Here is a 27,403-nt window from a genome sequence, read left to right as displayed (position 1 = left end):
ACCATCGCCCTCCAGGTGCGTGGTGGGCACTGCCCCATCACAGCTGTCAAGAAGCTAAGTGCTGGGCACGGAGGTGTATTTAGCCTGAGAACAGAAGCTGCAATTGGGGGACTATGCTGTCAAACACGTTGGAAGGAAAAATGCAAATACAGCCACGGTAGCCTTCGATCGTTGGCTGCCCTTTATCCGAGGGTTTCGCTGTGAGGCGCTGCCCGCTGTGCATCCTCCTTACCAATGGACCCACCCACAGCCTTGAGGGATACCATGTTGGCAAGCGCCCAACTGGCGAGATTAAATTTTTAGGAAATGGGGAATTAACGGGACAAAGGAAAAACGATACGAATCCTTCTAAGTGAAATCACAAGTCAGAATTACTTTACTTGTGAGTTAGGTTCTCAAGTCAATGAACAATGAATTCATACATTAAAATAAATTCTTATCGAGGGCCTAATGAGGTATGTCCCCATATGGGCTCTCTCAGTCACTAGGTGCCAGGGAGAACGAGGCCGGGTATTTGGGCGAAGTGGGGGGTTGGGAGTGTGTGTTTCTGCTCCAGGTGACCCAGGCGGACCCCAGGCTGAGCCCCACACAGGATGAGGGGAAACTAACCTGCTAAACAAACCACTCTGAACACAGGTGCAAATTATTTCATCGAATCTCAAGTCTAAAACCAATTAAAGTGAGCCCGGTTGAACCTGAGCTGAACCTATTTATTTTCTAAGATTATAGAATAGTCTCGCACTTGAATTTGAAGCTGACCTTCAAGGTGAAAATTCCCAGTTCTGCCTCCAGGGAGGAAGATCCAGGGGCTCATTCACACCACCCCACAGAAGCGGGCCAGAGGAGTAAGGGGGCGTCGGGGCACGAGTGATCATCGCATTCGAAAAAGCATTTCCAAGGTTTCAAAGAAAAGATTTTTGTTATCTGAAATAAATGGAAGGTATGGCAGTGCAGAAGAAAGAATCACATTTTCAATTCAAAAGAACTTTTGAAAACAAGTTATGGTGAATTCTCAATTAATTTGTCCACCTAGAAAGTCAATGTTTTTCCCCAGGTGTTGTCAAATATAGCAACAGATGGTCACTTAGTATATCCAACATTCTACATTTCCTTCTCAAAACTGGTTGATTTAAAATTTCCTATAAGAATGCTTAAAGTTTATCTATATTTCTATATCCATCCATTCTATCTATCTATCCATCCATCAACCCACCCACTCATCCATCCATCTATCCATCCACCCACCCATCTGTCCATCCATCCATCCATCCATCCACCCACCTATCCGTCCATCCATCCATCCATCCATCCATCCACCCATCCATCCATCTATCCACCCATATGTCCATCCATCCGCCCATCTGTCCGTCCACCCATCCATCCATCCATTTTCACATCACTGAATCTAAACCACATTGTTCTCAAATATACTTCACATAGAGCCCTCGAAACAATCCAGAGGCCCTGGAAATGTGTCTAGTTTTAATGAAGTGATCTTACTCTGACAACACCACAGAAAGCTTCTAAATTGAGCTGCCACAACAAGAATTCCTCCGAGCTGTTGAAGATTGGAGTCAGAACACAGTGCTGAGCTCCTGATTCCTGCTGACAGCAGAGCTCAGAGGGGTCTGTAATCTGCAAAATGCCAGACCTTTCCATTAGGAGCCTCTGGCACTTTCATCAGGGGAGTGGGTCCAAGAGAGACTTGGCCCCCACAGGGGTTTTATGTGCTCACCTGTTGAGAGTGCATATTTAAAATTCAGGTGAGCCAAAGGCTCCGTGATGCACGTCCGACTTAGACCCTGCTCCTGGCCACCCGGGCTCTGGCCTGTTCAGGGAGCCCTCCAGACCCACCCTAGCTATGGCTCAGCTTAGCCTCCTTCTGTGCCTCTGCGGGGTAGGGACTCTGACCTGCATTCTTCCCAGGACACTGTTTGATCCACTGGGAAGGAGTCCATGGAGCGGGGGTGTGGGGGGTCCCTCACCACACATCCCTCCCTCCAAGCCATCTGTATTGTCACTCAGGCCTACCTCCTGGCTTTCCCATCTTCTGTCTCTTGGTTCATCAGAACTGTGTTTATTTGTGATGGGTCCTGGTGCCCACTGGAGCCGGACTGCCGGGGTTCAAACTTGGGTGCAGGCTTCAGGTTCCCCATCTGTAACCCGGGCCCCGCCTTATGAAGATGCAATGCGCTATTACATGTAAGTGTTCAGAACAGTTCTGGGACCAGAACAACCACGGAGAGTTAGGGTATCTGCCATTATCTGAATTCTAATGGCCACTGTAAATTCATGGTACACATGACAATTTCATTTTTTTCAGAATTGATTTTATATAACACTGACATCTTATGAATGTTCAGAATCCACTGATTAAAACTAAATATGTAATACACTTTTGATACAGCATTTTTATGTATTATAAAACATGAGGTAAATCTCACATTCACAGCATGCTGCATATTGAACAACTAGTGTCCATGTAATATAAATAATCAGCTGTAACATGCTCTCCTACTTCTTGGATTTCAGGGCCCTCCACCCCAAGTGTGACCCTTTCTTCCACTTCTTTCTGGGAGCACAGCTACTCCTGTCAGTTAGGTAGGACCATGTGATCGAGCTCCAGCTGATGGAACATGGCCAGGAGCACCGTGCATGATTTTCCAGACCATCCTCTGTTCCGCTGGAGAGAGCTAGATGGAGGAGCCACAAGATGGAAGGAGCCTGGGTCCCTGCATCACCATGGGGAGGGGGATAGGAATGCGATGTTGGATTGTTGTACTAAGAGAAATGAATGCTGTGTTGGAGGCAGGCTTGCTCATTACAGCAGTGAGCCTTACTCTAACCAGTACAGTGGAAAGAGGACAGATGGGGGATGCTAAGCAGCTGTTCAGTCTTGGAGGTAAAATGAGGCAGGGGGGGATTTGTGCTAGGGTGTCGGGGAAACAGTGGTGGTGATGGATGGGGAGCTGGGAGGGCCAGAGTGAAAGGCTGAAATTGTGCTACCTGAATGTGACTAAAAAATGAGCTGGGGTTATAAACCTCTTCGGCAATGATTGAACCAGAGCCATTGAATTCTTTAAAATAGTAACAGACCAGTGGCGCAAAGTGAATGATTTTTGTGCCGTCACACAGACACTGTGAGAAGTGGCAGCCCGCCACTCTCCTCCTCCTAAAAAGTGGTGAGTTAGCGTGTGACACTGGGACCTGATGTGTCTCTCCCATCAGCATGAGACAGAACGACCGCATGCTTCCGCAACCAGGCTCGCTGTGCTTACTGATGAAGATGATGACTACCTCACATAACCAAGTCTGACGTCAAAGCTGGGGGTCTTCCAGTCCTGGCGTACCACCGTCCACGCTAGTCCCTCCATCCACCTACCACCCACATCGTTCTTTATCAAACTGTTTCTTGACCTCTTCCTTATGCTAACTACTTCTTAAATTTCATCTCGTCCCAAGGAAGAACACAGAGGAAATCATTGTGGACGGTGCCCAACATGTATTACTCTAATAAACATTAGAGTATAAACCTACTAACACAGAAAATGTTCTTGTCACCATCTCAACAAATGTTGTGAATTCTACATGTGTAGGGAACACTATGAAAGTATCCACGACGTGAACACCACGCAGCTCAGTGATCCAGCCCTGGGGGCCTTCAGACAGCACCACCATATTCTTTCTAAGTCTTACCCTGCGGGTGACCTTTCCTTTGAAAAAAATTAGATTATAGGTTGTTATTCAGTGACATGCCGCTTGGGGGTCCCTGACCCACAGAGACATAACAATGCTTGCTGCTCTCTTTTTCACCATGTTTAGAAATCTCCCCCTAAATATCAGGCCCATCCTCGCTCAGTGAGGCGGCTCCTGCTTGGCTCATATTTGGGGTGACCACACATCTGATTTGTCCAGGATCGGACAGCTGTACACCTCTACTCATGAAGAACATCTCATTCTAAAAAGTGACCTCGAGGAAGGAATAGACTGAATTATATTCGACTCATAAATAGCCCATTGGCTGTGCCCATCATGTGATCCCCTCAGCCTGCCTGTGCTGGGCCAACTTCCTTCATCCTCACATCCCCCATGAGCCTGCTTCTTCTTTCCAAGTTCACTATTTTGCGAATGGAACCACTGCCCCCCAGTGTGCCCAAGCCGGGACACTGGGCATCACCCATGGATGCTGCTATATCACCTGCCCCTTCTCATTGGTGATGCCTGTCCATTTACTCTCTCATTATGGCCGACATCTACTTTGCTTTTGCAACCCCCACCATATATTTTAGGTTATAACGCATCATCTCTTGCCTGCAATTATTTACTTATTTTTTAAAGATTTTATTTATTTATTTGAGAGGGAGAGAGAGAAAGCACAGAGGGAGAGTGTGAGGGAGAAGCAGGCTCCCCGCTGAGCAGAGAGCCCGATGCGGGATCCACCCCAGGACCCTGGGATCATGACCCGAGCTGAAGGCAGACGCTTAACCTGCTGTGCAATTATTTAAACAGCCTTGCCCGACACCCGGTCCCTTTTGTCATCTGCTCCCTGTGCTGCGGCCAGAGGGATCTCCCTGTAACACCCCCTGAGCATGGCACTCCCCGTGGCTTACATGCCAAGCCCATAGTCAGGACCCAGGAGGTCTTAGCGTGGCCTGTGGATAGATTGCAACTCCAAGCCGTGCCACCACCTCAACGTCAGGACAGCACGTCTTCTTGGTGGAGATGTTGGCAAGGCAGTCTGGGGTGGCACGATGAGGTGCCCGCGGAGAGGCCAGCACCCCGAGCCTGGCTCCTGCAAATATGGCAGGTCACACGGCAAAGGGAAAGGAAGGGCGTGCCTGGAATCGAGGTTGCCCATCAGCTGGCTCTGCGATGAGGGGATGTGCTCAGGTGGACCCAGTGTAGTCAGAGGGAGGGAGTGGGGGAGGGAGGCAGAGAACGGGGGCCGCAGAGGCGGGACCACGAGTAACTGGACAGGCGGGGAGGCAGCGGGAAACATTTTCAGCGGGAACATCTCGGGCATGTTAACCAATAAGCCTCGGCCTTGTGCCCTCAGACACGCCTTCTGTAGGGACCCTGGGAAGTAACAAAACACCTTTGAAAAATCACCCACCCAGAGTGCAGTGGACAGTGTGGTCCTGCTCCCGAGGGACAGTGTGGACTTCCTCGGCTCCCACAGCTTAGTGCCTGTGACACAAGACTCACTGTCCTATCCACGGGCTCCCGGCCTCGTGCCGCATTTGGGCCACAGCGCCTTCCGTCTCGGGGGTCTACGAAGTCCACGTAACAATCCACGATGGATTGAATCTGACGAAATATTAAACACTGATTTATTCTTTTATTTTTATAAGTACTATAAATATTTTATGATTTTATTTAATGGATTTTATTGCATTTTATTATTTTGTTACTGTAGCTGTCATAATCCTGTTTGGGTTTTATAGATTTTGCTTTCACTGAGAACACTGGAATAACCTCTGGTTTCAATATTAAACGTCTTTTTCACTGGCTTTTCTCTCCCAGCTTTACTGAGCTATAACTGACAGATAATACTGTGTAATTTTAAGGTGTACAACGCGATGATTTGACGCACATATACTGGGAAACGGCCACCATGATAAGGGTGGTCCACACCTCCACCACCTCAAATGACGGTAGTGATTTCTTTCTGCTGAGACGCAGGATCTACTCTCTTCGTGGCCCTCAAGTACACAATACAGAGTTATTGACTCTAGCCACCGTGCTGGACATCAGATCCCCAGGTCTTATCCATCTTACAACTGGAAGTTTGTGCCCATTCAGCTACATCTTTGGAAGATGGAAGAGGGAAGGAAACAGACCTTCCCCCTGGAATTATCCAGAAAGGATGCCGCCCTACCTAGAACCCCATGACTGTAGCCCGCTGAGACGCACGCTGGTCTTCTAACCTACAAAACCGTATGATAATAAACACTGTTTTAGGTCAGTGTAAACCAGTGGAAACCCAACACAGAGCGCAAGGGGGTCAAGACAGCCCGGCACCAGCTGCCCGGGCTCGGCACGGCAGCCGCCGGGCAGCGTGCCCTCTGGTCCAGCCTCACTGCCCGGCTGCAGGCTCCAGAGAGCACTCGGTCCTGCCTCCCGCCAGCCGCCATCTGCCTCGCGTGCCCCTGCTCCACACGGCGCCTCCCATCCTCTGCCCTCCGCTGGGGATCCTGGGCCTCCAGAACACACCAGTGCTTCCCACCTGAGAGCCCGTCCCTACTGTTCCCTCTGCTGCAAACGCTCTTCCTTCCTGCCCACGTTACCGTGGGATTCGCTCACTCTCCTCCAAGTCCCCTTCTCAGTGAGGCGACTATATTCTTGTACGAATATATACATGTATATACACACCTTGCTGAGAAGGCACACGGGAGGAAAACAGAACATATATATATATATATATATACACGCACACATAAAACTGCCATATACGATACAGGAGATACATGACATATAGGGTATACATAGAATATACACATACATAAGAAAATGGGATATTTACATATGTGGAACTATTATATAAGATACATATGATAATAAAATATACATGAAAAATATATACGTATAGGATATATAGAAAAGTAAAAACATCTATTTTCCTCCTCTATAAAGGAAACTCTACATAGAATGTAAATAGCTTAAATATGTGATATATTAATATGTAAGTAGGATATATATATTCATCTCCCTCCCCCCCATATATCCTGCTTTCCTCCTCTATGGAGGAATCTGTATATGTCAAACTATATATATATGAAATTATATGTATAGGAAATAGGATATATTCTATCTACATTTGAAGCTATATGAAAATATCTATTTTCCTCCTCTATGAAGAAAAAATTTATGAAGTTATATTTATGACCAAATAGGATATAAGACATGGCATGTGTATCTCCTATAATTATTTAATAGGATTTCCTATCTTTCTTGTCATGAACTTTGATTTGTTCATGGCTCAATCTACAGCACCTCAACAGTGCCCTGCATGTGTCAGAAATTCAGTAAATATTTGTTGAGTAATTTATGTTTATACTTAAGACTAGGGGGCGCCTGGGTGGCTCAGTCGGTCGAGCGTCTGCCTTCGGCTCAGGTCGTGATCCCAGGGTCCTGGGATCGAGCCCCATATCGGGCTCCCTGCTCGGCGGGAAGCCTGCTTCTCCCTCTCCCACTCCCACTCCCCCTGCTCTCGCTGTCTCTCTCTCTGTATCAAATAAATAAATAAAATCTTAAAAAAAAAATAAAAGACTCTTTGTTGGACTGGTTACAAACATCCTAGTATGGTTTTAATTTTGCATTCTATATGGAAGACTCCATAATATCTTCTGAACTTTGGGTCTCTAAAGTCTTCATCTGTTTTTTAAAAAGACCATTTCCATGGAGGAGGTGGCTGGCTGTGACCCCAGGCCGGGCTCCCCTGTATCCTGCAGTTGTACATGACCCGTGTCTAAGCCTGCTGGAGAGGCTTCTCTGGAATAGATCTCTGGGCCTCCATCCGGGTGAAGGTACCCCGAGAAGTGCTGCTCAGAGGTTGGATGGTCTGGACTTGGGATTTGGGACCAGGCTGATTATCTCATGGACGAAGCCCACCGCCTCCAGCGTGGGAAATATGGCCCATCAGCTCTACTGGGTAAGGCCCTGAGCTTGGTTTTCCTTTTGGTCACAAACACGCACTATACCTCCTGGTACTTTTCTTCTCTCTCTTCTTGAATCAAAGACCTTCTTCCCCTTGGGGGAAAGACAGCAGAAGCTTCTGTAACTCACCCTAAAATTAAAGTCAAGACTCTACATCAAGCTCTTGTGAGACAGGAACTCTGGTAGGACTCTGAAAATTAAAAAAAAATCCCTTTTGGAGAAGTATAACCTCTAATTTTGGGTTTTACGTGTATATTTTTGCCACCTTTCCCCCCCTATCCATTTACCTCTGCAGACGCAGAAGGCAAGGGGATGCTACTGGGTTGGTACTAATTATCCAACACCCCCTTCAGTAATGAGAGTTTCTGATCTACGTCAGGGGTTTATTTCACAGCAGGTGTGGGGGAAGCCCAGATCCTTTCAAAATGGGATGGTCCAGCTGACGTCTGCCTGCCTCGGTTTAGCACCGATGGAGGTTGGACTCCTAAATCATCAGGCAAAACACTACCGTTCTAGCTCTGGGTTTAAAAAACAAACAAACAAACAATACAACAGCTTTGTGCCAATTGCACGCATTCGGTATATGATACACAGTGTGTAACTGCCTGACTGCTGAGTTAGAGGGTTTAGAATGACTTATGGCCTATATCTCATGCCTTAATGCACCTGTTGTAAATATGTTTTCCTTCTTCATGTAACAGTGTGTTTGTGGTCACAGACCTACAAGTCAAATAAGTAACTTCCACCCCAGAAATGGAGGGGAATCAGCAAAGCTCCGCCTCACAGGACTGTTAAGACTCCCAGAAGGTACTATGCCTGCAATTTGGGCTGCCGCCACCACGTGGTGCCCATTCAGCAACCTGTGGTTCCTAGCAGGTGTCTGGGTCCCGGTGTGCGTCTGACGAGTCCAGCTGATGCATCCAGGTGTGTCCAGCTGACGCACCTGAGCAACCAATACCTCCAAAACCCCACTTTACTGAAGTAGCCCATCAAACACAACTTATGTGTGCTAACAAAGTCCACTAAACCAGAAATACCACGGAAGGGAAACGGGGGGTGTGATACCTTGTACCTCACCAGATGTCTCTCAATATTTAAATACAAATCTAGGTTTGTTTTTCCATTCATTCATTCACTCAGCAAATAACTACCACATGCCGGGCCTTCCGTTCAGTCCGGACTTACAGAAATGCAACAGACATGTCTCCAGTATAGAATTTTTCCAAATCCTTCAGTGGTGCTGACGCATAGATAACTTAGGATATGGACGGTCCAAGCCCAGGACGGTCACATCTTCCTACAGAAAGGCCAAATTCACCCATAGTGAAAATGACTCTCGAAAATCTTCTAAATTGAAACCCTTTTGGCCATGAATGTATCCTTTGACTTCTAACGTCTCACTTCTGTCATTTTAATCTTTGAAGACTTGGAAGTAATGGCTGGTGCTCAGTCCTCCTGCTGAGTCTAATTGCCTACCCATGTCTGCAAAAGGGATGCTCACCCCAAGGCTTCCTGTTCTCATGTAGAGAATCCCAATTAACCGTCACACTTCTTCATTCATGCAGGAAATGGAAAGCATGGAGTAGCAATCAGGCTGGATCCCTTTCCTGCTCGCCTCACCCCTGTTTCTGGCCTTCCCATCTGGAATGTTCTCTCTACAGCCTTCTCAACATATCATACTCTGAACTGGATCAACAGAGCCGTTTTCATACCGTTCTAAATACTATCCATCAACTCAGTGTCCATCATCCCTCCTGGGGCCTGGAGGGAGTTCGGCCCACCGTCCTTGGGATGCTTTCGCTTTTTTGGATGAAGGTCCAGGGAAATCCCACCATACAGTAAGTAAAAGGGCATCTCCTCACCCAAATAGGAGAATGGTGCTCTGGGTTGTTTACTGATTTTTTTCCTACCGAGCAGAAGTTTCTCTCTGATACCAGAATCCTCTCTGTGATGACCCAGAGAGAGGATGCTCTTCACCCAGGTTCCCTGTGCAACTTCCTAAGACCCTTTCTTCTGCACAGCTATTGGCAGAGAGCCCACGAGATGGCAGGTGCTGCTCCAGGGGCTGGGAGACCAGCAGTGACCCAACCAGCAAGCCCTTGTCCTCGGAGAGGCGGACAGTGAACAAAGGAACGAGGAAAAATGCAGTAAGATCATGGGGATACGTTCCACGAATAAAAATAAGGCAGAGGAGGGGATGGAGGCCAGGGAGGAGGGGGGCATCTGAGCCGAGCCCCGGAGGAAGCAGGGGGTGAGAATACCAGTGAGGAGGCTTGTGGAAGGTCCACTTTCCCTCCGAAGCGTGGCCCCGCTCCACCAGCTCCAAGCGCAGCCTGGGAAGAACCTGTGCAGACATTCTCGAGGTTCACGATTTGGCTACAGGCAGAGTCCTACTTACAAGGCGAATACACGAGTGATCAGAATGTAAGATTCACTTCCCGGCACAATGCAGAATCAAATCAGCCGTGGGGATGTCACCATAGAAGAAACCGAGGAACAGAGAGACGAAGCATCTAGCCCTGGTTCTCATCTCTAGGTAACAGAGCCAGAATTTAAATGCAGGCAGCTTGGCACAGAGCCCACACCCTCAAGTGCCCTGCATGCCGTTCCCGTGTGGCGACAGCCAGCTAGGACGCCACAGCGGCTGCCCGTCCCCAAGGGGCATGTGCTGCAGACCCCACCGCCCCCTATCGCTTCACACATTTGTCGTCGCCTGGATCTCATATTCGACTGGGCTTGTGATCCTTGGTCTATGTGCTCCAGGATCCTTTATGTCAATTCTATGCAAGTGGGCGTTGTATGGGGAGGAATGTGGTTCCTTCTAGGTCTGAGGTGACAAAGAACTTTTGCCTTTTTTTTTTTTAAAGATTTTATTTATTTGAGAGAGAGAGAGAGAGAGCATGTGCTTGCACAAGCAGGGGGAGCTGCAGAGGGAGAGGGAGAAGCAGGGATCCCGATGTGGGGGCTTGATCCTGAGACCCTGGGATCACAACCTGAGCCGAAGGCAGACGCTTGAGGTTTTATCTCTTATGCCCACGATTGGTGGTGTTGCAAGGGATTCCTGCGCCGATGTCTGAACGCAATAGAGACACGTGCTGAATTCTACTGAGGACGTGTCCCACGGGGCTGGCGCCGTGATGGACATTTGCTGATGCCGCTCTGGGCTCACCCAGGGTGGAGAGCAAGGTTGGCTTCCACCTCTGACCCATTTTGCCCAATTTCCCCAGCAGACAGAATCTCTGCTTGTCCTGATTTTGCCTCCCAAAGAGGAACGTGATCTAAGCAAGAGCATTTGGACAGAAATGTCCAGGAATCGATGCATGCCGTTTCTCCCAGAAGTGTATTTCCTTTAACAAAGCATTGCAGGTAGACGTTAATGCTCGATCCAACAGCATGAAATTTTGCTAGAAGGACTGCAACCATCCGTGGAGGAGTTATTTCTGGCCGGGAGCACAGGGTCTCCAAACGCCCTGTGAGTCATCGCCCATGGAGGAAAGGCCTGCGTGGAGTCCCTGAGCAGAGATGTAGGAGGTGGATGGTGAGCGCATCTGGCTCTGCGGCCGTCCCGCCCCGCTCAGTGCCACTCAACTCAGCCATGTACAGCCGTGGGCAATAATGCACGCATGCGAATTCCCGATCCGTTCGCACGGCAGGCATCGTGCACCAAACCCCGTCCTGGCGGATGAGGGATGGAGGCAAAAATGGAACGGGACTTGGACCCGGGGACCACGCATCTTGGTTTCTGCAGACGTGTCAGAATTCCGCATGTGCGGAGCGGCATGATGCGCAACAGCCAGAAGACGGAAGCAGCCCAAGGGTCCACTGATGGATGATGCAGGGACCAAGTGTGGGCTGTCCATGCGGGGGCATGATTCGGCCCTAACAAGGAAGGGGATTCTGACACCTGCCACACCACGGATGAACCTGGAGGACAGCATGCTGAGTGAGAGGAGACAGCCACCGAAGGACAGATACCCCACGGCTCTATTCCTCGGACCCACCAGAGGACGTACATTCACGGAGGCAGACCGAAGAAGGGAGGCCAGCAGGGGCTGAGGGGCAGGGGCATGGGGGCTTGTGTTTAGTGGGGACAGAGCTTCAGTTCTGCAGGATGACCGGAGTGCTGGAGGCGATGGACAAGCTGTGAATGCTCCTAACACCCCAACCTGTATGCTTAGCAGTGGTTAAGACAGTGCATTTTATGTCATGTGTATTTTGTCACAAATAAAAGGAAAAAAAAAAAAAAAACAGGGCGCCTGGGTGGCTCAGTCAGTTAAAAAGAAAAAAAAAAAAAAAAGCCTCTCATTGTCTCAATTTTTTCTTTTTTTTTTTTAAGATTTTTTTTTTTTTTTTTTTTTTTTATTTGAGAGAGAGAGAATGAGAGACAGAGAGCATGAGAGGGAGGAGGGTCAGAGGGAGAAGCAGACGCCCTGCCGAGCAGGGAGCCCGATGCGGGACTCGATCCCGGGACTCCAGGATCATGACCTGAGCCGAAGGCAGTCGCCCAACCAACTGAGCCACCCAGGCATCCCATGAAACTCTTTTTTTTTTAAACATTTTATTTATTTATTTGAGAGAGAGAATGAGAGACAGAGAGCATGAGAAGGAGGAAGGTCAGAGGGAGAAGCAGACCCCCCGCCGAGCAGGGAGCCCGATGCGGGACTCGATCCCGGGACTCCAGGATCATGACCTGAGCCGAAGGCAGTTGCTTAACCAACTGAGCCACCCAGGCGCCCTCATTGTCTCAATTTTCTTATGCAGAAAAAAAAAAATAATACTTATTGCTACTTATTGCATGGCATTGTTGCGAGGATCAAAGACGTGGACGCTGGTCTGCTCTGTAAGGAGCGCCCAATACACAGTCAAACGCCATTTCTATTATTGGGGTAACACGGCTACCAACTGTAACCTGTAGTGGGAGTCAAGGGCCCCCCAGCAATGCTGAAAGGACGCTTTATGTTTAAAAACTGACAGACACAGAGGAAAATGGCTGGAATTTAGGAGTTGGGCCTGTGTATGGGGAAGAGAAGTGTTGTTGCCCATAAACCCGAACATCGGTTCTCAATCAAGCGATAATGAACTCTGGCCTTAGGAAGTCAGTTTCAGGCAAGGAACACCGTTATTCGGTGTCCAAACAGAGGATAAAAGAAGCAGTAGCTGAGGAAAGCCCCGCCGCCGCCCCCAGGCTGTCTTCCTTCCTTCCTCTCCTGCCCCACCTTCGGATGCATCCCCAGCACCTCCCTGAGGGGTTCACCCCACTCAGCAGCTACAGATTCCTAATGTCCTGATGTGGGGACTTCCTTGCTGACCAGGCGGGTTGAAGAAGGGCTGAGCTGGGAGGTCCCGCTGGGCCCCGGAGCCTCAGAGGGCTCAGTTCACCCACACAGGTGTGTCCCCCACAGCAGGGCGCTGGAGGCTTCACGCCCCTACCCGGCAGGTGACAGGGTTCCGCGGCTGAGCTGCTTCTCCCCGGCTCGTCCCCCCCTGCAGGGGACCCAGGTCCTCAGAGGGGGCAGCGGGGACTGTGAGGAGCCTTAATCCCTACTAACGCCCGTTCCTTCGAGGGCTATTTACACGGCCATTTGGCTGAACTCCTGGGGAGAAGCCACCAAGCTGGCCCGAGGAGCAGGACCACAGCCTGGGGGTGACGACAGGACGAACGCCCCCCCCGCCCGTGACGGCTCCGTGCGCTCCCACGGCTCCCTCTGTTCCGTGGCCCCACCGGGAGCAGCCGACCGGCAGACGCACACCCAGCGCTGCACCAGGGAGCCTGCCCTCTCCCCGCCTCCCGCTCGTCTACACAGCCCAACCCGCATCTCCCTGCGTCCCCTTAGAGGCCGGCGGCTCCCTTCTGCGGGGACCAGCCTTGGGAGAGCCTGTCAGCTCCCAGCTGGTGTGTCTGCTGGGCCCTGAGCTGGGGGGCACCGCACAGTGGGGAGGCAGGCTCACCGGGTCCAGCTGGGACAGCCTGGGGGACAGTCGGGGCACGGCGGCGGCACGGGGTGGGTGCCAGTCTTTGTAGGAGCTGCCGGCGAGCGCCCGGGACCAGAGCGTCTTGGGTGACACCCCTGCCGGGCCGTCCCTCTCCCATGCTTGTGAGGGGCAGCGCCCGCGGCACCACTCTGGCCGTTCCTGCGACTCCCTCACCCCCAAAGCTCTCCGGTCCGAGCATCTCCAAAGCCCACCCCCCTGCCCGCCTCGCCTCTGCAGATCATGTGCTTGGGTGATGAGGCTTTGGGCACTCAGGGGTCAGGGTGCTGGGGCTGCGGCGCTGGGCTCGGGGGCCAGGGGGCCCCTGAATAGGTCCCCAACAGAGCCGGTCCCAGGACTGGCCTGGCAGGTCTGCTTTCCTTCCTGTGGGGTTCCAGCCAGGCCCCAGGGACCCTCTCCTCCCATGGGGCAGCCTGTGAGCAGAGAAGCCAGAAGCAGCTCTGTCTGCAGGCGGGGGCTGAGGACAGAGACAGAGAGACAGAGACAGAGACAGAGACACAGAGAGACAGAGACAGAGAGATGCAGAGATACAGAGAGACAGAGACAGAGAGAGACAGAGAAACAGAGAGACAGAGAGACAGAGACAGAGAGAGGTAGAGAGACAGAGAGACAGAGACAGACAGAGAGAAACAGAGAGAGAGAAACAGAGAGAGACAGAGACAGAGAGGTAGAGACAGACACAAAGAGACACAGAGAGACAGAGACAGAGAGAGACAGAGATAGACAAAGACAGAGATAGACAGAGAGAGAGAAAGAGAAAGATAGACAGAGACACAGAGAGACAGAGAGAGATAGAGACAGAGCTAGAGAGACAGAGACAGAAAGAGAGACAGAGGTAGAGACAGAGACAGAGAGACAGAAACAGGGAGAGATACAGAGAGAAAACAGAAAGACAGAGACACAGAGACAGAGAGATACAGAGAGACAGATAAGACAGAGAGAGACAGAGACAGAGAGAGAGAGAAAGACAGGGAGAGATACAGTGAGAAATAGAAAGACAGAGACAGAGAGATATAGAGAGACACTGACAGAGATAAAGAGACAGAGAGATATAGAGAGTCAGAGGGAGAGGAGGGGCAGAGAAAGAATGTTCTCATGATGTCTTTTGAAGTTCTCCTTCAGGAGACTCCTGACTCTGGACTTTTCAATTACATCAGCCAACAACATTTTTTGATTTTTTTTTTTTAAACTGAAGTCGGTGTGGGTGGGATTTCCTGTTCTTTCCAACCCCTAAGAGTCACAACGGGTATTACTGCTGACATCCGAAATGCATCCATTAGGGATCGTTGCCTTTTGAAGACCCGGCCTCCCTGGGAAGCATAAGGTAACACGCCTTCAGTGAGAATGCCTCTTCCAGTGGATTTCCTGTGAGGAGGTTTCGATACGGATGGGGCAGAACACACAGGCTTATCCCGCCTCTGGTTGGAAAGGAAGAAAGAGCAAATAAAAATGAAAAGACTGGAGCTTTAAAGCAGACCATGCCGTCAGAGGCTTTCCAGGAGCCCATTCAGGGGGATGTGGTTCTTCTCCAAGGACCCCTGGGCTTTCTGTCTGAAAGGTGTCTGGAAGACACCGAAGTATTATAAATACCAGGGAGTCTCCCAGCACCTGTGATCCCAGGAGCTGCACAGAGACAGCCGAGTGGGCTGTGGGGTCTGACTTTCAGGCTGCGTGTCCATCTGTGGGGCTGCAGGTGCATGTGCTCGAGCTCCCATGTTTCTGCAGGTGATTCTGTGAGTCCCGGGATCACTGGAGTCAATCTGGACTCCCTAGGGCATAGCTAGAAGTGTGGACTTCTTTGCTGACTGGTGTTACAGGCCTAGCCCAGACTGCTCTGCACAAAAGGAATCCGTTCCCAGGGACGTCCAGGGAAAGTCCGGCGTGGTCTGGAGGGACTTGGGCTCTCGGGTGCTGTGGTGAGGACATGGCTTCCCCGCAGAGTGGCTCCGGCTTATCTGTCGGTCCCTTTCTGGAGGTGGTACCATCTGGTAACCGCAGGAGGTCTTGTCAAGGGGGGTTAGCAACCAGAACAAAAGGAGGGGGACCCCTTCTTTTATAAGACTTAAAGCCTGACTCTCCAGATGGCGCCTCCGTGGCTGGGATTGGGACCCGGTCTCTCCCGGAGCCAATGACGGCATCTAGAGGGACACAGTGCTTTGTGGCCACCCTGGGTCACCCAGCCATCAGAAGCTGGGGTGGACAAGGCACTGTTTATGTCGCACAGATTAAGTGCCAAACATAGAGGAATTTTCTGGAGAAAACATCATTGCTATTAGAAGGAGGGCAAATGGAGGCTGGTGAGAACACGCTCGAACATCCTTCACAGGAACCCGCAGTCTCTCCTGTTACAAGAACGCGTCTCCCCACCCTCGTTCCCGCCGTCCCCTCGGCCTGCAGTGCGTTTCCATGTTGTGTGTCATCTGGCCGACCGCGGGCAGACCCATCCTCAGTGTCTTGGTGTGAGTATGTCCACAAGAAGGCTTTCGCGATTCAACGACACGCTTTCTCATCTTGATTACTGCACTGTTCACTCATTCATTCACCACACATTTGTTGAGCGGGTACTCTCTGCCCAGGGTTGTAGGTGACGGGGCACAGCGGCGAAGGAAGAGAACCAAACAGCCCTGCCCTCCCAGAGCCTATATCCCCATGAGACAGACAATAAACCAAATAAAATAAAAATATATATGTGAAAATACAGGAATATATATTGCACACATATAACTTACATGAATAAATATAATGGATAAAAACCGAGCGGGGCTGGGGAAGACGGTGGGACAACTTTACCAACACTGCCCAGGACAGGCTGGGGAGAAGGGGAAGCGAGGGACCCCACAGCCCTGCAGGGAAGGGGGTTCGGAGCAGAGGGCCCGGGTGCCTGAATCGTCAGAGGAAAGGCAAAGGCTCTGGTGTGGCTGGGACCGAGAGAACGAGCGGGAACGTAACAAGAGTGAGGTCGGAGATCAGGCAGGTGGGCAGGTGGGCAGGACTCAGTGTCCCCGCAATCACTCTGGCTTCTCCTCCGAGACGGGAGGGAATCGTGTGGGCGTTTGCGAGCCGAGGAGGGACAGCGTCAGCCTGACATTTTGATCCCTCTTGCTGCCGCACTGAGAACAGACTACGGGCGAGAGGAGGCCACTGGGAAGCCCGCGGGGAGGTCGCTGCCCGGGGCTGGGAGAGAGACAGGAGTGCGGGCTGGGGGCTGGCAGGACGCCCTGGAGGAGGGTCGGGTCCGGGACACGCTTGGAAGGCACTGCCAACAGATTTGCTGGAGGACCGCATGTGCGGGGAGAGAGAGATCAAGGGTGAGCCAAGATACTGGTGTGTGCCCTGGGGAGGCCCGGCCTGCCCTGCACGCCCCGCAGAGGGGATTCTGGAACAGGGGCGAGGGGTGCGTCACGATGCCGGCCTTCCTTCCCACCTCTGCCTTCTCCCCAGCCAACCGCAGGACAGGGGCCGTGCCTCTGTGGTCCTGCCGTCGTGGAGGACCTAACACCTAGTGGGGACTCAGTCGGCGTCTGTCCACTGCTTTCTGGGGGTGGACACGCTCCCTGGAGTTCCCGGCAGGGCAGAGGGCTTAGCAGCTCCCGTCCAGCACCAGCAGGGTGACCGAGCTCGGACTGCTGCTGGGACCCAGAGGGAAGGGGTCGCGCGCACCTCCAACCCTCCCGCCGTCCCCAGGTTCCGAGGAGGCGCCAGGCGGTGGCAGCGTGACAAGGCCGTCCCCCGCTGAGGGCGGTGCTGCAAGGTGCCCGGCCGAGCGCCCCCGCCGACGCTGTCCCCGCACGCCTCGGCTTCGCCTCATCTGTGCATCCCATTATAAGGAGAGAGAAGAGGCCAGGAAAGAAGGGGTCCAGGGAATGTACATGAAGGGCTGCCCCCCACGGCCCCCCAGCTGCAGAGCAGGCCTGGGTTGGCCGGGGGGAGTGGGGACCAGTCTTCTTTTCCTCCCTCGGCCAGGGCTGTCAGTCGCAGGGCGGGTGACTAAGTGCACGCTCGGCCCCCGCACTGACTCTGCACACACTCTCCCCGCTAGGCAAGCCTCCAGGGCACGGCCACACACTCGCCAGACTGTGTCTGGCCCCCCTTCCCGGCCCCTGCAGCCCTCCCCGCCCTTCCCAGGGGCTGGGACGAGGCCCCAGGCACTTGGCAAACACGAAAGGTCAGGAGCGTGGCAGACCTGGCTCAGCCTCCCGAGTGGTTCTGCATCCCGATCAGGGGAGGGTCTCGGGACACCAGCGGGGGCACCACCGGGATGGGCTGGGAGGGGCCCCAGGACCCGCAGCGGTCACGGCCACGGACTCCCGGGGCGGGGCCGGGAGGCGTCCACTTGCCTTGATGACGTCTTCGTCGGACGACCGGCACTCCACGGACGTCAGCAGATCTGTCACGGCGCCGTCCTCCTCCACCGACACCACCTTGACCGGAACGGCCACCGTCTTCCCCGTGAGGATGGCGGTGTTCAGGATCTCCGCCTCCTGGAAGACAGACACACCTTGGGGTCACACACCTCCCCCTGTGCGACGGCCTCCCCGCCTCCCCACAAGGGACCCCAGCATCCGCACCGCCCGGACTCAGGAGAACAGGATGGGGAGGAGCGGGAGCAAATTCGTGATTCATGCCGAGTCTGGCCAGGCTCTCCACCCGCCAGGAGCTGTTCGAGGAGCTTCACACGAGTGGACGTGTTCCTTCCCAGACCAGACCAACAGGCTCAGCACTCTCTCCATTTTGCAGATGGCACAGAGAGGTTGTGTAACTTGCCCGAGGTCACATAGCCTGGCAACGGTGAAGGTGGGATTTGAACCCAGGAAGTCCTGCTGCTGAGTCCATGTGTTAGCTATTCCAATCCGTCTGACCTCACACAAAGTGATGCCACCTTCAGCCGTGAGCTGTTGGCCAGAGGAGCAAGCTGCCCTAAAAACAGCTGAGATCAGCATCACCCACGGCCTGTCCGGCATGTAGGGTGCACGCGGAGGTGGGGACCCTCACCCTCGGAACTCTGTCGCGCTGGCTGTCGTTCACTTCCTGTCCCTGTTCCAGGCCCTTATCGGGTCCCGGCCTCTGTGTGCGTCTGGAATATGCCGCTATGGTTCCAGTGACAGGCTTAGCCCCTGACGAGCCAGAGACGTGCCACATAGACACACCACACATGCTCACCCGAACATGCATTTGCCTGCTCAATGCTTCCTCTGTCGCTCAGCTCAAGGTGTCCCCAGGGATGTCCCCGCTTGCCCTCGTTATTTGCTTCCAGACCCCTCAGAGCCCAGGACACACAAGCACAGAATCTCCTCTGGGGCATCCGACACCATTGCTGTCTTAGAATTATTCGGTTGGCAATCCCTCTCTTCCAGGCTGTAAGCTCCGTGGGGCTGGCCTGCCTTCTGCTCCCCAGTGCCTGGCACAGGGCTAGCCGCAGCGAGCGAGTCATTATCTGCAGGACGTGTGGCTAAGGACTCGACCGAAGCACTGGAACCCACAGGCCTGCCTCCCTGGTCTCCGGCTCTTAGTCCTGCGCATGGACGCAGGGCCTCAGGCTGCATGTCCCAGACACTGAGCGGCGGCCCTCATTCTGCACCTGTCCCCAGCGCACCGCTTCCTTCTTCCGTTCCTCCTACAGGGCCCCGGGAGATCATAGGAGCCCATTTCTCAGATGGAGAAAACTGAGCCCCAAGAACTGGAAGTGGGTCTCATTCCCCTCTGCAGGGACTGTCTCCCCCAGTCACACAAAGATCAAAGTCCCCATATAACCCACAGCCCCTGTACAACTAGCCTCCCGAATTCTTGCCCATGGCATTCTTGCTCAATGCTGTTAACTGCGGGCCAGTGGTGTCCCCGAGAGGGGGGCTGTGTCGGGGTGAACGTGGAGTTTCTTCTGTAGGTCCAACCTTGTCTGGCCTACCCTCGGTGATAGGAAGTGAGACGCCTGGATGGATGCTAGGAGACCCGTCTCTCTTAGGGCCAGGCCTGCACAGATTCTTGCTAATTTGATTTTCATGTGAAGTCGCAAATTCCCATTTAGGAGCATGCCAGAGGAAGGGATGGAAATGTATCATCCTAACATTGCATAACTCTTTTCCTTATGTTAACTTTATATTTCTTACGTAAGATCTTATTTTTCCTTTATAGGACTCGTTCATCTTATAATTAGCTCATTTGGTTTAGATTTGAATGTGCAACTATATATATGTTTTTTTTTTTTTATTATTTAATTCTGAAAGAAAGACCGCAGTTTGGAATGTTCCTGAATTTCAAAGACCATGCCTTATACTGTCTCAATATGCAAAAGCTTCTAAATGCCCATTGATTATGTGCTTGTTCCCCGCCGCCCCCCGCCGAGTTCCCAGACTGATGTGCTTTTATTTTGGGCGCAAGCATACTAAAAGAACGAAGGGATGAAGTCAGAATGTGGTGCTACTTCCCGCCGCCTCTGGGGGTGGGGGGCGGGGGAGAACCTGTGTCTACGTTCCTACTGAAAGGGTAGAGATCCAGGAGAACCATTCACACTGTGGGAAGAAGTGGGAAAACACTGCTTAACTCTCTGGCCCAAACTGGCTCATCTCAAAGGAAAGAACAGAGCAGGAGCACGGCATTATGACTTTGGACACCAGCTTCAGGAAGAGGAAAATGATTTTGCACGTGCCTGGTGGAACAATAAGCAGCATCCAACAATAAAACCCAAAAGGCCTTTAAAGCGCCCATGCATTCAAGGTGGCACAGCGAGGACCAACCCCAGACTCACTGGTGAGCAGGTGCGGTCCAGATGTCGGGGGCGCCTCTGGCCGGACGCATCGCTCTGCCTACAAGACCTCGTGGGGATTGGGGACGGAGTTGTCAGGCCGCCCCTGCCTTCTCTGCACATTCCCGGTTCTTCGACGGCATGAGCCCTCTCTCTGGTGTAGCTCTGCTTTCCCCGGGAGGTGAATGGCGCGTCTCCAGGCGAGAGGTGGTGGGAGGGCCCCGCTTCGCCTTGGTTTGGGTTGAGATGTGACACACAGCTGCGCTGATGATCTGACCCCATCAAACCCCGGAAAGCTCAGCTGCCTTACCGCCATGGGTCGCCCTCATCCCAGCCCCTCAGAGCGAGGAAAGCAAGGCAGGGAGGTCTTGAGAACGCACCGTCTCAGTCCTCACTGGCAGCCCCATGCTCCATGCAGAGAGGACTCCCTGGGTGCCCCACAGCTCCACAGAACTCCAGGCTCTCCAGAGGCCAGGAGGAGGCAAAAAGGGGAGAAGGTGACCATGCTTTGGGGCCTCGTAAGAGGCCACAGATACTCTCCTGGGATTCAGCTCATGATCTATTGTAAGGAAACAATGAGTGTCCTGATTTTGCCCGAAAAATGACAGCTCCCATCTTAGCTTGGATCCCCTCTAGAAACAGAGTCGAGGAAGGGATTCAAGGGCAGGGAGGCCTAGTAGGGGGGGTTCAGGAAGTGTCCGTAGGGGAGTCGGGAAGAGGCAGCCAGGAAGGCGTGCGAGCCTCCACCAGTTACCGCAGTGGGCAGCTGGAGCTGGTCCTGCAGGGACTGAGCCGAGCTGCAAAATACACCATGTGTGTTATATATTTCCATGGGTGGAGATACATTATCACCCATTCCCTTGCAGGGAAATTACCTAAAATACACACCTAAAAATAGTTCCACGGAGGGGCGAGTGAGCTGGGTTATTTATACAGCTCCTCCTGAGAGCCGCTCCCGGGGCCGACCATCCCCAGCACATCCAGCCTGCTGCGTGTGTGGGCAAAGCAAACTCCCCTGCTTTCCAAGGATGCTCCTGACGGACGGTGGTCCAGGGCACTGTGCCGCGCTGGGGTGTAAGGGACGTGCATGGGGCGGAGGATTGAGGAATAAAACTGAGGAATGATGTCTCATCCGGAGGTCTGATGGATTGGAACCAGAATTAGAGGGTTTGTTTGTTTAATTTCCTCATGCCTTCCAGCATCCTGATTTCCTGCTTCATGAACATAGTCACTGATTCACGATCACCCTTCCAAATTAACTTTAACACGGAGGGGAGGAAGGTGATGGAGGCAGATAAACATCACACTGGGGGCCTTCTAAACCACACCCAGAGGTTGATCTGTGTGTTAGAGATGGTTTGTCACCCACCTGATGGCCACCTGCCTTTCTGCCCTCCTAGCGAAACCCCAATTTTGTTTGAGGCTGCAAGATGCCCAGCTAAAATTACTGCATTTTGTGGGGGGCTGTCCTTCATTTGTGACAGAGTTCTCGTCCATGAGATATAAATGGAAGTCACTTGGTGAGGCTTCCAAAAAAGTCTGTGAAAAAAGCAGATTCTGAAGGTTCTTTTGTGTTTTCCCTTCCTGTTGCCAAGCACAGATGATCCTGGATTTGGGGCTGTATCTTGTACCCCCACGGTGAAAACATGCGGCTAAAAGCCACGTGGCCCAGCATCACGTTAGGGTCAAGGGCAGAGAATCTGTTGCTGGAGTGCTGGGTGTGAATCCAGCCTCTGACACTGCCCAATGGGTGACCTCGGATGGCTCACCGGACTCTTGGTGCCTAATTAGCTTCAATGATGGAATGAGGATAACACAGTGCCCACCTCCTGTGTCTGCCTGGGTTTCGGTGAGTCAACAGCGTTGGAGAGTTTATGACAATGGCCGGTGCCTCAGGTGTCGGTGACAGGTGCCCCAGAGTGGACAGCGTCCCCCCAACATCCACGTCCACTCAGAACCTCAGGATGTGACCTCAATCGGGAAGAGGAGCTTTGCAGCTATGATGAGTTAAGTTCAGACGAGGTCGTCCTGGATGAGGGTGGCCCTCCCCTAATGACTGGTGTCTTTATGAGATAAGAAGGCACAGACAGAGCCCACCCCCGCCCCCAAAGGTGGCTCTGTGAAGGCACAGGCGGGGATCGGGGTGATGCTCCTGTAAGACGAGGAACATCTAGGATGCCAACAGCCACCGAAGCTGGAAGAGATAAGGAAGGACTCTCCCCAAGAGCCGCCACGTTCGTGGTACTTTCTTACGGTGGCCCCAGGAACCGAGGGGAGGGACCTGGACGCCGGCTGGATGTGTCCCAACACCAATCCTGGACGCTTCCTCCAAACGCCCAGCAGAGGAAACACGGCTAAGATCTTGCTTATTTAAACCTTTCGCCTTCAGATAACCACTGTCCCGTCTGATACGACGCGCCAGCAAGAGGCCCTCCTGTTTCTTGGGTCTTGGGCTGAAACCAGCAAATCAAATAGCTTCTTGTCCCTCAGGAGGGGGGAGAAAACGATTTTTTTGCCTTCACTATGACCGTGGCCCCTTGGGAGATCACGTGCCATTTTCATGCGAGGCTCTGAGCCGGGGCCGCGTGTCGAACTAGATGAGGAAGGTCGGAAGGAGTAACAGCAAGAACGGTGTTCACGGCAGCACTGCTCCCTCCTAACAAGAGCTTCCAGGTAGGCTTGGCGCATCCCTCCAGAGGGGGGCAGACAAGGGCAAACGTGCCATCAAACAAACGTGGCGGCGCCCGGGGGGCACGGCCACTCTTCCCCGCCATGCGGGAAAAGCTGGTGCGGGCCCTGCATCTGTGAGAGTCCCCGGGGTACAGCGGCCCGCGGCCCCGTCCCTCACCTCCACGCCCAGAGTGTCACACCCCAAACTCCCTGCGAGAGGAAACGGGAAGACGGGCATTCCGAGGGAGGGGAAGTAGAATTAACTGGCAACTTGCTTTACTTAGATGCACACGAAGGAAGCATTTCCTACAGGCGCCGCTAACCAAGGCATGAGAAAGGGGACAAGTTCGCCCCCAGACAGGACTTCAGGGCAATACTGAGGCAGATCTCCTTATAACATTGTTTATTCTGAGTCCCTGGGGTGGAAGCTTCTGTTTTTGCCTGCCCAACCCCTTCTCCATAACAGCACATCATTATCCTTTGGGGAAGGTTTCCCTTCTCCTTGGGACGGACAGACACAGCAACCCTCTCCCCCCCCGGAAGCCGGGGGGCATCCCCTAGGCCACACGGTCAGCCTCTTGCTCTGCCCCGCCCCCCCATGGGAATTCCATTCGAGGGAAGCAGGCAGGAGCCACAGGTGTTCGGATCTCATTCCCCATCAGCAGCGCCTGGAAACCTGTCATTTCCCTGTTACCTGCATTTCCGCGAAGGGCCTGGTTCCTGCCTTTTCTCTGGGCCATCCGTTCTCTGAGACAGCCCATATTCTTTCACTAAACTCCTTTTTAGAGGGTTAAGTGTTCTCAACACACACATACAATAATTATAGTAAGGGAAATTTTGTCAGGTGGCCTCGATCATGGTGCTATTTTCACGGGGGTATAAACTTATCCCCAGACTCACTGAGTTATATGCATTAAACATGCACAGCTTATATATGTCAACCATACCTCAAAAGTAGTTTAAAAAAAAAACAAAACCCAAACTTAACCAGAATCAATGTGTTTAGCTTACAAGGAACCCTAATTAATAAAGATGACCAGGAAGGTGGTCAAACTCTTTGGGTTTCCTTCCAATTCTCATTGAGATGCAGACTTAGTATTTCTGAACAATTATCAACCTCAGTTGGCCAACTTGCAAATTGGATATTGCATTAGTCTGAATCTCCCCGAAAACAGAGCCTGGGACTGGCTCTAGGTGGTGTTAATTTATTTGCAAGCGGTGAGAGGTGGCGGATGAGGAGCGGGAAGGTGGAAAATGCCCATGGGAGGTGGTGGTGTCCAGCCTGCAGCAGGGACCCAGGGAGCTAGCGACTCCAGGGGGCTGGCCTCCCAGAATTGTCCGACTGCAGGCTGGAAGCATGCATTTCCCCGGGGGTGTCAAGGCCACCCCTGGCAGGGCTCCCAGGACATCAGAGAAGCCCCAGGGGGAAATGTGACTGGAGATGGGCCAGGTCAGGGAGGGGGGGCAGCAGCTCCAACAATGGACTTGGGTGGTTATAAAGTCCTCACATGTCAGGAGAGAACGCCCTCTGATAAAGTCTGGGACAAGTATTGTGCTTACTTCCTAAAAAAGGAACACGCCTTGGCATTCTTGTTTGCATGGAGACCTGTGGCCAGAGTTTACAGTAATTCAAACCGCAGGTTTCAGAAGCAATGCTTCTTCTCTTGTCTGCTAACCTCCCGTAGCAAGACTGTATCAGGCGCTCCACCAGCAGCCCACCCGGTCCTCAGGGAATGAAGAACTGACAGGTGTTGCATCGAGGAACCACAGGGACAGGATGCACACCACCTGGGGGGCTACATTGCAAGGCTCTGGGAGCAGGCACGTGCTAGATCTACCTACGACTGGCAACATCATTACTCCCCTCTTGATACCTCTGCAACTTCCCGTATTGGCTAATATATTTGTTGTATAGAATATGAGCCCCATTTCTCACATATTTACTCCTTTTGGTTTTGAGAGATTCCGCGTGAGTCAAGGATCTTAGCTGCAGACAACAGAATCCGCTCTTGCTCATTTCAGCAGGAAGGGATTTGCGGAGGACTCGGCATTGTTGACGGGTTGAAGAAGCGGAGTCTGGCTGACCTCCCAAGATCAGGGTCTGGAACTACTCAGTGGGCCTGCCATGATCGCTGCTTCTGTCCCTGATTAGGAGGCTGGGAAGTCGGGCAGATTGTTTTAGACCCTTTCTGCTGCTCCCCAAACCCCACATACTCCCTCTTCCCCACCCTGGAGAGAAAGCATCACATGCGCACATCTAATTGGCAGAGACGAAATCACAATCCTAATCCCTCAGGGACACTCTGTTCTCTTCCTTCTCTGAATAAAGCAGATTTTTGGAGTTTACTTAGAGAACACGAGATTTACACAGCAAGGGACTGTAAGAACATAGAATACCTTTTGGGCAGCTACAAATTGGAGTTTTCCACAACCTCTATCAACACGACACGCTCTGCTATCTTCCTGGTGTTTAAGTACAAAAAAGACATATTCTGCTAAGTCGATTAATTCTCCGTAATTAAAATTTTATAATATCGGCATCATTTACTCTCTGCTCTTGACCCCACCTCCAACAACACAAAGAAGTAGCACCTTACGATTCTCTGTCCACCGCAGACACAATTCTAGGACATCAAATGTCAACGGGACATAAGATGCAAGAATTCAGTTTTCATATTAAAACGGTATTCCGCACAGTTAAAGACAGAGGCTCACATCCAGTATAAAAGTGATGTTTTTTCCTCCTGTCAAATGATATCATACTCAAAGCTGATATTTAAACTGGGGTCGGGGGGAATCCTAAAGCACGTGTTATAGCATGACTACTGATCAGTCAGAAGATACGCCCGGCCGATCAGTCCGGATGCTGATGGGTGTGCTGTGTGGGTGGGTTCCAGTTTATGGAAGAGAAAGAAAGGCTCAGAAAAAATATGCCATTTGCACCAACATATTTTCCAGGCCCCTCGAAGTCAGAGCCATGTGAAGGTCGGTGCTGTCTGTCACTTCTGGGTTGGGGGAATAAAGCTTGGATGCACAATTCCCATTCTTTCTCATCAGCTGCCCTGCTGACTGAGGTTGCATGTTCCAGATGGTGCAGCCACAAGACGGTAGAGCCTCTGCCAGCCGGGTTACCCTGGGTCACGGTACGGAGAAGAGCTTCCTACTGAGCCACAGAGCACATGCAGCAAGAGTAATAAATACGCTTTCTTTGTCTTAAGGCAATGAGACTTTTAGAGCTGCTTGTTACTGCACTCTGACCTAATCTAGCCTGACTAATACCTAACACTTCCCCACTTCAGTTTCCAAACAATGAAAATATTCACTAAATTCTGAGTCATATGCCCCATGCCAAAACAGACCACTCAGGTATGAGAAGCCAGCAACATTTCCTCCACGTGCTGCATGGCTGGCCCTCCTTCTCCTGGTTTCTGTTGTAATGAGCTTGCACAGACCCAGCCTAACTCGGTGCGGAAACCGAACATCTCCGCAGCTTCTCTCTTCCTCATTGTGATTTCTCAACCGTGCTTAATTTCCTAAGTCTTTTCAATGCATTTCCCAACAAAGATCAATAACCTGGTGAATACAATAATGACTCGTCATCCTGTCCTTGTCTTTTGCTTGTTTGTTCAAGCTCTGTTATTTCAGCCTGTGCCCCCGGTCAACAGCAAACACTTAGTGGATGATGGGCTGCAGTTTCTCACTCATGCCCCATGAAACAGAAGAGCTAGTACAGGACCCCAGAAATACCACATCCGATTAGCCATAATGCTGCATCACTATAAATAGCCTGGGTGCTTCTTTTATTTTACCTTTATTTGTATTTTTTAAAAATATGGAACAAATTGGTGTGTCATCCTTGCACGAAGGCCAGGCTAATCTTCTCTGTGTCGTTCCAATTTTAGTCTCCGTGCTGCTGAAGTGAGCACCTGTGAGCTGCTTTTAGCAAGTGGGGAGCATCAGTCAATTTGGCCTGCACTGCAAATGAATTTAAAACCACTCTGTTTTTGAAGTGCATCAGCCCCTCAGCTTCATGGCTGTGGCATAGTACGGAGAATTACTGCATGTTAGCAGAGATACCAGGTAAAATAAAATTATCCTTCCACCCACAGGGAAGCAGCGAGATGCCACACGGCCGAGCCCACACGAGGCTGGCGACGGCGCATGCCTTCCGCTGGGCAGGCTGTCTCCTGGAAGCTGTTGATAATGAGCCAGATGCATGGTGCTTATTCTTTTCTATGTGAATTAAAAATTTTTATCAAGGTCAAGCAACCTCATTGATAAAATACCACGTATGTGAGAAGGTTTATCATAAAATGCCGCGAAAGGCCATCCTGATCCCCATTCCTT

The 27,403-nt window shown here is 51.8% G+C and overlaps 1 protein-coding gene and 1 pseudogene across 1 annotated transcript in view; both read right to left on the bottom strand.

Moving 5' to 3' along the window:
• TMEM132D (transmembrane protein 132D) overlaps positions 1-27,403 on the bottom strand; it is a 547,655-nt gene that overhangs the window by 71,902 nt on the left and 448,350 nt on the right. Inside the window, exon 5 of the mRNA XM_045886451.2 lies at positions 17,985-18,128. Within this exon, the coding sequence (XP_045742407.2) occupies positions 17,985-18,128 (144 nt within the window). The remainder of the gene's footprint in view (positions 1-17,984; positions 18,129-27,403) is intronic.
• Positions 26,883-26,982, bottom strand: LOC123853308 (U6 spliceosomal RNA; annotated as a pseudogene).

This window comes from Mirounga angustirostris, unplaced genomic scaffold (assembly GCF_029215605.1).
Source record: "Mirounga angustirostris isolate CCGP_5_RB_7025 unplaced genomic scaffold, mMirAng1.0.hap1 SCAF_14, whole genome shotgun sequence".
Lineage (NCBI taxonomy): Eukaryota > Metazoa > Chordata > Mammalia > Carnivora > Phocidae > Mirounga > Mirounga angustirostris.
The sequence above is the reverse complement of the archived record's forward strand: the minus strand, read 5'-3'. Positions and strand labels throughout refer to the sequence as shown.